Source organism: Equus quagga, chromosome 4 (genome assembly GCF_021613505.1).
Source record: "Equus quagga isolate Etosha38 chromosome 4, UCLA_HA_Equagga_1.0, whole genome shotgun sequence".
In the NCBI taxonomy this organism is placed as follows: Eukaryota; Metazoa; Chordata; class Mammalia; order Perissodactyla; family Equidae; genus Equus; species Equus quagga.
In genome coordinates, this window is record NC_060270.1 from 110,316,522 (window position 1) to 110,328,635 (window position 12,114).

Here is a 12,114-nt window from a genome sequence, read left to right on the forward strand (position 1 = left end):
CGGGATGTACCTAGAAATACTCAACAATTTTGGATTTTGCTTTGAACCCAATGGTTTGATAGCTTCCTTCCTATTTGTTTTTTGTGGGTTTTTTTTTTTTTTTTTTTTGCTGAGGAAGTCATGCTGAGCTAACATCTGTGCCAATCTTCCTCCACTTTATATGTGGGTCACCACCACAGCTTGGCTGACGAGTGGTGTAGGTCTATGCCCAGGATCCAAACCTGTGAACCTGGGCTGCCAAAGCGGAGCATGCCAAACTTAACCACTATGCCATGGGGCCAGCCTCTTCTTCCTGTTTTTTATTTATTTTTTTAACTTGTTTTATTGAGGTATAATTGACATGTAACATTATATTAGTTTCAGGTGTACAACATAATGGTTACCTGCTTCTTATTTAAGCTGATCTCTTAACTCTGAGCCAAATCCTTCTTGCTGCTCTTCAGGCAAAGTTGGGGGATGGAGGAGCAGACTTCATCTAAGCTTTATTAAGAACATTCTGTAAGTTTCTGTTTGGTTTTTATACTTCAAATAACTCTTAAAAATCAATATTTTGATGACTGAAGTGTAAATGAATAAGAAACATGGAATAAGTTTTCCCTTCAGTTACATGAACAGAAATTCTATGGGTTTCTATTGGAAACCCAGGCAAAGTAACTGGGGGCAATTGTTAAGCTTCAGGTAAAGAGGTTGATACTTCCTCTCTTTCTGTTGGTACACATGGCCCTTTCCTCAGGAGAGTCCCAAACCAAGAGGGGCTTGGTGGTCTTTTCTGGCTTTGCTTGTGCTTTTTCCTCTCTGAATTGCTGTTAAAAAGCTAGTACTCCTTTTTATATTAAGGATCTCAAAATAGGTGCAGACAAAAGCAAGCTCAACTTTCCACATGGGCAGTACCATTTGGGCTTTGATCAGGGAGTGGTAGTTCTTGGTGCTGCTGGATTGGGCCAGAGAACAAGGTTAAAAATTATTTATGTCGATTTTCCTTCTTCTTAAGGAAACAGGGATATTTGTATCCCTGAAGTGGTGTCCTCTTTTTGCTTTTTATGTCAACTCTTGCTTTTATGTTGCTTATCACAGTATTATGACTAAGCTTGTGCCAAACAGTGTTTTAGAATCTCCAGGAGGGGGAAACCTACCTGGTCCTTTCACTGGAGGAATTCATCAATCAAGAGATGGCAGGGAGGGGTGGGGAGAATCAGTGAATGAAATAGCAAAAGGCTGCAGCTACTTTTCTTGATTTCTGCCCTTTGCTTTTGCTTCTTTTGATATTGTTGTTTCATTGTTTGGTCATAATATTTTTGTGTGTAATAATAAAAATGTAATAATGTTCCATTTAAAATTTTCTCTTTGTCCTTTCGGTGTTTATAGCAATAATAATAACAACAACAACAGATGGTCATATCTGCCCCTGATAGCTCAAAGAATTACATTTCTTCTACACAAGAGAATTTTATGTCTAAGGAACCAAACTAATAATATAGAATCAGAGCATACTTTTCCCAGAATAGACAACACAAAAGCAATTGATTTCCGTGTTTTTTTCTGCACTCTATCTTTGTCATGTTGTGTGTTCTATCATTATAACATTAACCTTTTATAATTTACACATCTTCCACAATATGTCACAATCACCAAGTTTATAGATTGTCTTTCTTGGTTTAGATGCTTCTAGATAATCTAAAATAAAGATAGCAAATAGGTACAGAGTCTCTTTCCCACCCCAATTAATTGGTATGACTATGCTGTGGAACTGTAGTTCCCAGCCCTGGCCCCACATTAAAATCATCTGGGGAGCTTTTAAAAATTGACGCCAACCCCACCACAGGTCAATTTCAGAATCTCTGGGGGCTGGGCTCACGCATTTTTAAAATCTTCCTAGGTGATTCTAATGTATAGCCAGGATTAAGAATCATTGATCTAGAGTGTCTCTCAAACTTTAGCACAGATCCGGATCACCTGGAAGCCTTAAAAACACAGATTGCTAGCCCCCATCCCCCGGGGCTTCTGATTCACTAGGTCTGGGGTGGCACCCCAAAATTTGCATTTCAATCAAGTGTCAAGGTGATATTGATGCTTTATAGGATGTGTTCTCGTGAAGCTGTGGTGATGTGGGGTCCACACTTTAAGAACCACTGATGTGGAAATCGCAACAAAAAGAATAAAATACCTTGGGGTAAATTTAACTAAGGAAGTGAAGGACCTATATAATGAAAATTACAAGGCCTTTCTGAGAGAATTGGATGACGACATAAGGAGATGGAAAGACATTCCATGTACATGGATTGGAAGAATAAACATAGTTAAAATGTCCGTTCTACCTAAAGCAATCTACAGATTCAACACCATCCCAATCAGAATCCCAATGACATTCTTTACAGAATTAGAAAAAGAATCCTAAAATTCATATGGGGCAAGAAAAGACCCCGAATTTCTAAAGCAATCCTGAGAAAAAAGAACAAAACGGGAGGCATCACAATCCCTGACTTCAAAACATACTACAAAGCTACAGTAATCAAAACAGCATGGTACTGGTACAAAAACAGGTGCACAGATCAATGGAACAGAACTGAAAGCCCAGAAATAAAACCACACATCTATGGACAGCTTATCTTTGACAAAGGAGCTGAGGACATACAATGGAGAAAAGAAAGTCTTTTCAAGAAATGGTGCTGGGAAAACTGGAAAGCCACATGTAAAAGAATGAAAATTGACCATTCTTTTTTACCACTCACCAAAATAAACTCAAAATGGATCAAAGACCTAAAGGTGAGACCTGAAACCATAAGGCTTCTAGAAGAAAACGTAGGCAGTATACTCTTTGACATCAGTATTAAAAGGATCTTTTCGGACACCATGCCTTCTCAGAGAAGGGAAACAATAGAAAGAATAAACAAATGGGACTTCATCAGATTAAAGAGCTTCTTCAAGGCAAATGAAAACAGTATTGAAACAAAAAAACAACCCACTAACTGGGAAAAAATATTTGCAAGTCATATATCTGACAAAGGCTTAATATCCATAATATTTAAAGACCTCTCGCAACTCAACCACAAAACATCAAACAACCCAATCAAAAAATGGGCTGGAGACATGAACAGACATTTCTCCAAATAAGATATACTGATGGCCAATAGGCACATGAAAAGATGTTCATCATCGCTGATCATCAGGGAAATGCAAATCAAAACTACACTAAGATATCACCTTACACCCGTTAGAATGACAAAAATATCTAAAACTAATAGCAACAAATGTTGGAGAGGTTGCGGAGAAAAAGGAACCCTCATACACTGCTGGTGGGAATGCAAACTGGTGCAGCCACTATGGAAAACAGTATGGAGATTCCTCAAAAAACTAAAAATAGAACTACCATACGATCCAGCCATCCCACTACTGGGTGTTTATCCAAAGAGCTTGAAATCAGCAATCCCAAAAGTCCTGTGCACCCCAATGTTTATTGCAGCACTGTTTACAATAGCCAAGATGTGGAAGCAACCTAAGTGTCCAGCAACAGACGAATGGATAAAGAAGATGTGGTACATATATACAATGGAATACTACTCAGCTGCAAAACAGAACAAAATCATTCCATTTGCAATAACATGGATGGACCTTGAGAGAATTATGTTGAGTGAAATAAGCCAGCGAGAGAAGGATAATCTGTGTATGACTCCACTCATATGAGGAATTTAAAATTATGGACTAAGAACAGTTTAGTGGTTGCCAGGGGAGAGGTGGGATAGCGGGTGGGCACGAAGGGTGAAGTGGTGCACCTGCAACATGACTGACAAACATTAATGTACAACTGAAATTTCACAAGATTGTAACCTATCAATAACTCAATAAAAAAAAAAAGAATAGTTTATGAAATAGAACAGAAAAAAAAAAAAGAACCACTGATGTGAAGCATTGTGTTAAGAAGGAACTTGAAGCTGAATTAAGGTTCAGAAGAAAAGGGAGCCATGATTGATTAGTCATGGCTGCCATGGGCACAGGAAGGAGGAATTGTATTTGTCACTTCCACTCTTGAGAAACTCATCAGTAAACTGTCCTTAACTGGAGTGATTCCCTACTTACAGTTAATTCTACTCACATTGTGACATTTCATTCCTTGACCTAATGTCCACATCAGCAGGAATCCCTGCCCGGCCCAGCTGGGACTAGAAGCTGATCTACTAATTCTGTCTGGCACAGCTGTTCCAGCTACTGCCTGCTGCTGCTGTCTGGGGGCTACTGCCTCACCTGGGGCCTCTAATCTCTGTCCAGGATTTGTGTGTATTGCCAGAGAGGTAGCTTGTTTTCCCTATAAGTGTGAGTTATTTTATCCAATTTGCTGGCTGGGACCTAGCACCAAGCAAGGCCTGCGATCACAGAACAGGTGAGTTTTGATGATGTGTCCTAGACAAAGGCTGCAGAAAGTCAGGGAGCAGCATGAGGGCAGGGAGAGAGGTGCCACAGAGAGCGCAGATGGGTGCTAAAATCTACCCCTGCCTGTTTCTGAATTTATCCTTAAATCTTTAAGTACTTGTTTGTTTTCTTGCAGTTCTGAGGGGTTCTGTAGATCATAAAAGCAGTCAACAAGCAGAATCCAACAGTGGCCATGCACAGACTTCAAGCAACTCTCCTGCTATCACTGAGAAAATTCGGTGAGTCTTATCTATAAATGTTCCCAGTCTTAAACTCAGGGGCTCTGTTCCAATGGACAATGAAACAGAAGTATTTCTAACACTGTTATTTTGGTAAGTTGGAAAAAGTGGAGCCACAAAGTGTTTCCCATCAGATTCTCCCATGTTAGAGGTCATTAATCTATGAGCAAAAGTCTTCATTGTATAGGACAACCTGACAGCAATCCTGCTTTTTTGGTTCTCTTCATGGTAAAGCCTGTACTTGGCCTCATTAGGTTAAAGCAATGGTTCTCAACGGGGGCAATTTTGCTCTTCTCTGGGATATTTGGCAATGTTGGGAGACATTTTTGGTTGTTACAACTTTAGGGGGAGGAGTTGTGCTGATGGCATCTAGTGGATAGATGCCAGGGATGCTGCTAAAATTCCTACAATGCACAGCATGATCCCTCACAACAAATTGTCCAGCCCAAAATGATAATAGTCCTGAGATTGAAAAACCCTTGGATTAAGCTAAAGCAAAAAGGGAGTATCATTTCCTGTTTACTTACAGGTTTTAGTTAAATATAATTCAAAACGAATGGAGCATATTGCCCAGGGCCATAGTGCACTAATTTCAACGTACATCTGGGATGGTCAGGTCTGCAGAGGAAAATGACCCTGGCTAAATGTAGGCTCAGGTCGTCTAAGTCAGGCCAAGCCATGACATCAAGCACTGGAGACTCAAGGACCTCATAGGCCTCCTATTCCTCAAGGAAACTTTCATAACCTGCCTTCTCCCAGAATAGGTTTTCAGGCCTGTCATACATGTCACCAGGAGGAGGACACAACTATAGGAAGGAGTGGACCATGGCAAAGGGAAAGTCTAACTAGAATAAAGCTTGCTTTTCTTCTTTTCCTCCAAATTGATTGTGGGAATTTTCATTGAAATTTTACTCCAGGATTTGGAGAAAGAAGCAGATCATTAGAAAGTTCTTTGCATCTTTTCACCTGGAAAAAAAGGCAGTCGTGATATATAATTTTTAAAAATAATTGATTTTTTTAGATGTCTTATTAATATTTTTGAGACTTGACAAATTGGTCTCTAATTGTTGTTGGACTGGTTTTAAAGTAGGCAACTTTCTTAATAGTCGGACTAGCTCATGTAAGTAACAAGGGAATATTATAAACCTATCATCTCATATTAGAATAACAAAGTTTAGAATTTCTGATGCAACAGAAAGACCACTGAACTTAGCAGGTGGAAGACTTGGGTTCTGGTCCTAGTGCTGACATTTTCTAGCAGTTTGTCCTTGGACGAGTCAGTAAACCAGTTTGGTAAATGGCTCCAGCCCCAGCCTGACTCCCCTCAACCTCAGCTGATTACTAACTTTACTCAGAATCTCAGGAAAGTGCTGTGAGCAACTTCCACTTCCCTCCACCTTAGAATCTCCCCTGATCTTTAGCTACCCTTTCTTCCTTTGCTCCGATCTCAAAAGGCCACAGGTCCTCTTCCTTGCACAAGCTAACCCCCCATCATGTCCCTGCCCACCAGGCCCTGCCACCATCAGTTAGCCCACCCCTTGCTTTCATATCTTCCTCCCCCTGCTGCCTCTTCCCATTCTAACAAAAGCCGATTCTTAGCCCTGTCTCCCCACTTCTTACTTTTGCCATCAGACTGACATCCAGGTCATCTGCCTCATTCCCTCACCAACCTTTCTCTCCTTAATCCTGAAATCTGATCTGTGCCCTCCCCGCATCCCTAAAACTGTCCTTCCGCTCAGCTCTCATCACTAGAGTCTCATCATCATCAGACTCAGCAGCATTCAGTTCCATGGGCCCTACTGTCTTTGAATCACTCTCTTCCATGGGTGTCTGCAGTACTGCAGCCTTCAGGTTCTTCCTCCAAGAGGTCCTTTTCTGGATCCAACTTCCACCCATTGCTGATATGTAGGCAGTTCTCCATGTCCTCGATTCTCATCTTTCTCTACTTCTCACCTGGGTGATAGCCTCTCTCACTGGTGTGTTCTAGTATCACCTCTCAGCTGTGTGAGCACGATTCTCAGATCTCTGTTCCGAGCTCCACACTCCTGTGCCCATTCCTGCTGGACACATATTCCTGATGGACACATCAGGACCTCAGCAGAAAAGCACCTATGAAAGCTGCTACCAAAGCACCTCCTCTGCCTGAACTTCCCACTTCTGCGAGTGGCACAAACGCTCTCTTGTCACCTGGCCTTGAAACATGGCAGTCATTTTTGATCCCTACCTCTCACTTAACCCCATCTCCAGTCATTTTCTAAGCATCCTTCCCTGGTCCAGGCCTGTCATTATCTCTTTCTCTGTCTCCATTCTCTCCTCTTTACAGATGAGCTTTCATTTCTGACACCTGATCAATCGTCCTAACGCGTACTCTGACCTTTCAAAGAACTTTAATGGCTTCCCATTTTAGACCAAAATATGTTCAGACATGTCAGTCTGCTATTTTCCAAGCCTCTCTCTATCTTGCTCCAATTTTCCTCCAGACTCACCTAGAGTCACACTTCTTATTGTTCTACCAATGCACCTTCCTCTGTTCTCTCTGCCCATTCCTTTCTGCTCAACTCTTACCCATTTTGTGAAGATATATTGTCATATCCCTTTCCTCCATGAAGACCTTAATTCTCTTTAACACTCCTTGAACTTTCATAACCCATTTATAACCGTACTACTCAAAGTCTTGGTTTGTGACAAAATAATGAACTTGTGTCTGACTATAAATCAACCCACTGCTTTCTTTATCAAGAAAGGCTTGTTATGAAAGAAATATTAACTGAACTAAACAGTATTCTTGGTGATGAATTGATTGACATTTCGGCAGAAGCTTATGACATTGTGAGTGGTAATGGTTCACAGACAGAGTCCTATGACCACACTGTGGTTTGTCGCTCTCTGTGGCTCTTCACATTTTGCTTGGTGATGTGGTTGACTGTGTGCTAGCAGGTCAGCTTCTCAAAGATGAGGGCTGAGTCTTGTTCCTCCCTGTTGCCAATACATGCAGTAGGTACTCAATAAGTTTATCAAGCCACTCTTCAAGACACAGATTTTTATGAGAGAAATTTTCTTCCTGCTCAATCTTTGGATGGTGGCAACAACAACAACATACAGAATAATTCCTCAGATGGTGTGTCAGGACATTCTTGTCCCAGGGGCCTGGGGTCCCATTTTTCCCTCAATGTGTGATGGTCACCTCAGTGCCCTGTGGATCAACCCAAGGGTTGACAGGAAGGAAGTCTTGGGGGCAAGTGGAAGATGGGCAGAATGAGAACAGAGGAGAATTGTGCCAGTGATGATGCTCTCAGCCACAAGTAACAGAACCTCCAACCAATAGACTCAAGGCTCCCTCAGGACAAGCGGTCCGAAGACAGAAGTTCCAGTGCTGGATCAGCCCCTCAGGGATGTCATCAAGGACATAGGCCCTTTCCGTTTCTGTGCTCTGCTACTTCAGCAAGTCAGCAATGCCTCCACTTATGGTCACAAGGTGGTTGAAGCAGCGCTAAGCATCACTTCCTCACGTGGCAATATCCACAGCAGGAAGGAAGAGGTGGATGGAAAGGGAGTTCACCTCACAAGTCTGTCTCTGTGTGTCAGAAGGGAACCCTTTCCCAGAAGTTCCCAGACACTGCCCTTGAATCTCATTGGCCAGAATTTACAGCTCTGCAGGGCAGCTGCAAGGGAGGCTGAGAAAGTAAGCACTGGCATTTTCAGCTTCCACAGGAGAGAGTAGGCAAAGAAGAAAGGGCACTGTGTGCTGGAAGAGTCCCGAAGGGGTAGTGATGGGTGCAGATATATACCAGGGAAGGATGAAAGGATGGCAAAATCAGAGGGAAGAGATCATAAGGAAGACCCAGATACAACAAGAAATATTGCTGAGAATAAGAACGACAGGACATGTTGAAGTCTTCATTCAGGTTCACCCAACATTTATTGCCATGCCAAGTCTTTTCCCACAATTTTCTCATGTAATTCTCACACCAGCCTTTTGGGTTTGTGTTAGCGATGAGTAAACTGAACCTGGGGAAGCTAATCAGGTAGGTCCCAAATGCTGGCCCAGAGATCAGTGTTGGGTTGGATGTATCAGATTTACCTAATCCTGCTTTCATTCAGCTAGTCCGAGGTCACCCACTGTCACACAGAGAATAAATGGCAGGTCTGTGGCTTGAATCCAGATCTCCTGTCTCCAACAATAATAACAACAGCTCACATTTCGTATTCATTAACAACTTCCTGGGCAGTGTGCTAAGTGTTTTACATGCATTATCCTGTTTAATCCTCATAACAACCCTAAGGGAGAGGTACACATTTTGTAATTTCTAACATTTAGAGATTACAAGTGACTTGCCAATGTTACTTAGTAAAGTGACAGTCAGGATTTGGACGCAGGCTTTCTGACTCCAGAGCCCACACTTTTAACTGGTGCATTCTACTGCCTCTCTAGATTCCAGGCTCCAAATGCTTAGCCCATGGCATTTTCTACCCTCTGTTCTCTGTAACTGTCATTGCCCTAAATCTTAAAACACAATCAGCTAAGGAATAAACTCTGATTGGCATAAAACTGTCACCCTGTGATTGGTGGAGAAAATTCCAGCACCGAATTGTTGAGAGAAAGCCTATGGCCTCATGGGAGAAGGTGCTCCCATCTGTGCATGATGGGATGGAGTTAACTTGGCTAGGGAGAAGGAAACCTCAGGTTGAAAGTAGAAGTCAGTAGTTGGAGTGGCGCTTCTGTGCTCCCCTTCCTACATGAGCCTGTAACCGTGTACAGTGAATGACAGAGTGGAAATAGTCTTTTATGTCATGAGGCTTTGTTCCCGTGATAGTAATCCTCCATTTTAATGCTGATAAGTACAATAGTGAGGATTATGCCCCTTAATTTAATTTGGCCTGCATATGGCAGAGCTCTCGCAAGTCTTTTATTTGACATTCTTTAGCCCAGCTAGCCTGTCGTTGTATAACAAGAAGTCCATATGAGGGAGGCAGATTGATAATGCTAGTGCAGATCTTTTTGCCCAACAGCTTGTAACACACCCCCAGAGAAGCGGCTTCATCCTGGGCCACTTCAGCGAGGATTCAGACTCAGAGTGATGGGAACCTTCATGACTTAAACAGCTCAAGGGGAGCTGGCACCTCACAAGAGGGGAAAACCAGCACATATTTCTCCCGTTTGTCATCCTTGCAGCTCTGGGACTTGAAGCCAATTGGGCTGACCTCAGAATTGATGAGCCAGAGAAACAGTCTCCCAGTGAGGGCCGACTGTGGGCCAGATTTTCATGTGGGCTGTGAAGTACACATCGCCACGTATCTTGACAAACACTGTGTGAGGAGTTGTTGCAGAAATACGTGGCAATGCTAAGAAGATTAAACAAAACAAAACTTTTCTTTACACAGCAGGAGGACCTTTCCTCTCCCACCCTTCAATTCCATGCTCATTTTTCCTTCCACTTTCATTTCACTCCCTCAGTAGGCTAGTGCCCTCCAGCAAATTTTCTACCACTGTGGCTGAGTTAGTGCACTAAAGCATTGCAGGACCTCCTATGGAACCAGAGGGGAAAAGGCAGCAGGTACAATAGCAGTGGTAGGGATGGTGGCCTTCTTTTATGAAGTGCTTATGGTGTAGTAGATGCTCTATGTGTCATCTTATTCGGGTAGAAAGAGAATGGGCTTTGGTGACAGAACTGGGTTTGAATCTTACTTCAACCACTTACAAACTATGAGACTTTGGGAAAGCTCCTTAATCTTTCTGAACTTTAATATCCTAGGCTGCAAAAGGGGAATAATTTTGAGGATTAGAGATAATCTATGGAGAGGAACTAACATAGTTCTAGACACATAATAAATGCTTAATAAGGGATGATGGCAAGCTGCTGTTGGTCACGGTGATAGAAGTAGTAGCCATAATAGTAGTGTAGGGGAGGAGGACATTTCCTCTCCCCAAATGGGGGTTCATCTGGCTGGAGAACGAGTTAAATTCACATGAGACAGAATAGCAAGAGAAAATTAAACAAAGCTTTATGAGGAACCATGGCCCAGGGCCTCTCCTCCCGAAGGAAGAAAGGGCACCGAAGAAGTGGGGTGCACATAGTGGTTATATACCCCCAAACAGGGTGTTTCACATGTGATTGAAATGTCCCTCCCACAATAGTCACCAGATTGCCCTGTCACACAGCACTTGATGGACACAGCAGGTAGTGGTCTGCTATCTCAGAGGGCGTAGCAGGAGGCAAGTCGATTGTCTGGAGCTGGGCAGTCACAGGTGAGCGCAGCAATCAGTTCCTAGCCTAAGGAAAGATGCTTAATCCTTAAGAAATGCCAACATTGGGAGGGGGAGGGAAGTCAGTTATAGGAGGTTACCAGACAGGCACAATAAAATGCAGATTTAAGTCCTTGCCTTTGGTATTGATTAAGAGTTTTTGGAGAGAAGGCCATCTCCTTTCTTCTTCCTGGTACAGAGAGGGAGGCACCCCCTACAGATAGAGATTTACCCTACAAATGCAAATGTGTCCCAACAAAGGGCAAATTCCATTCCTCAGAGCCTCCTTCCCTGTCCCAGTTTATCAAAAGCAATGAGCCTCAAATAATCCTGATGCCAAACAGATATATCTTGGGGTGGCCAATTCCAGGTCCCCACAGTAGTAATAGTGGTATTTGAAAGGTTCCTGTAAAGCTAACCTAATATGAAGGGTCAGGACCCCTCTGGCTTAGCTCCAGAGTGATAGACAAAAATAAACATTGAGGATTCCAGTATTTTAGAAACTTAACAGTACTCACTCTCTGCTTTAACTTGAGAGCCAAATTTTATTTTCTTGTGTTCGTGGCTCTTATTTCATGGATAACTCTGAGGTTGACTTTGGGCCCAAGACTCACCCTTGCCAATATGGCCAGGATTCCGCTGGCATACCCTCAAATTATAACTTTCAGACCTTACTTGATTGTTAGGGTTTTCTTAGAGTTTCTAGATTTTTAAAATATTAATCGGTCACATTTATTTTCAAAACCTTTTTGAAGCCAGAAACCGTATCACCAGCTGACCGGAGTTTCAAGGAAAAATCTGTTTTGAGTTATATTTTTTCTTGTGGATTTGCTTATAGCTGTACATAAATATTTATCTGCACTATCTCAGCAAACCTTAAATCACCAGTGATCCTTATGCAAAGGATCCTTTTAGAACGATTGTGCATGTCAAGAATGTCAGCAATCAGAGTCTTCTTTATAGGACCAGATTCCAAGGACCAGAGGCCTCTTTTAAAATATTTGGAGCTTTTTGGTGGTTTTCAATGTGTCTTTTGTTTTCCTATTTCTGTATATCTGTTCATGCTGTTCCTTCTGAATAGAATTCTCTTGCCAGTTCTTTCTTTACCTGTTGATGTTTTACTTATCCTTCAAGGTGTCACTCATGTGGCACCTCCTGTAGCCCCTTGAAGGAGACCAGAACTAGGAAAAGAGCAGCCAAGGTGGGAGAAATAGAGTGGGCCATGGC

General features: G+C 42.4%; 1 protein-coding gene across 1 annotated transcript in view; it reads left to right on the forward strand.

Annotated features, from left to right (window-relative positions):
* Positions 1-12,114, forward strand: part of MYO3B (myosin IIIB) — a 397,478-nt gene that overhangs the window by 290,278 nt on the left and 95,086 nt on the right. Inside the window, exon 30 of the mRNA XM_046659858.1 lies at positions 4,541-4,643. Within this exon, the coding sequence (XP_046515814.1) occupies positions 4,541-4,643 (103 nt within the window). The remainder of the gene's footprint in view (positions 1-4,540; positions 4,644-12,114) is intronic.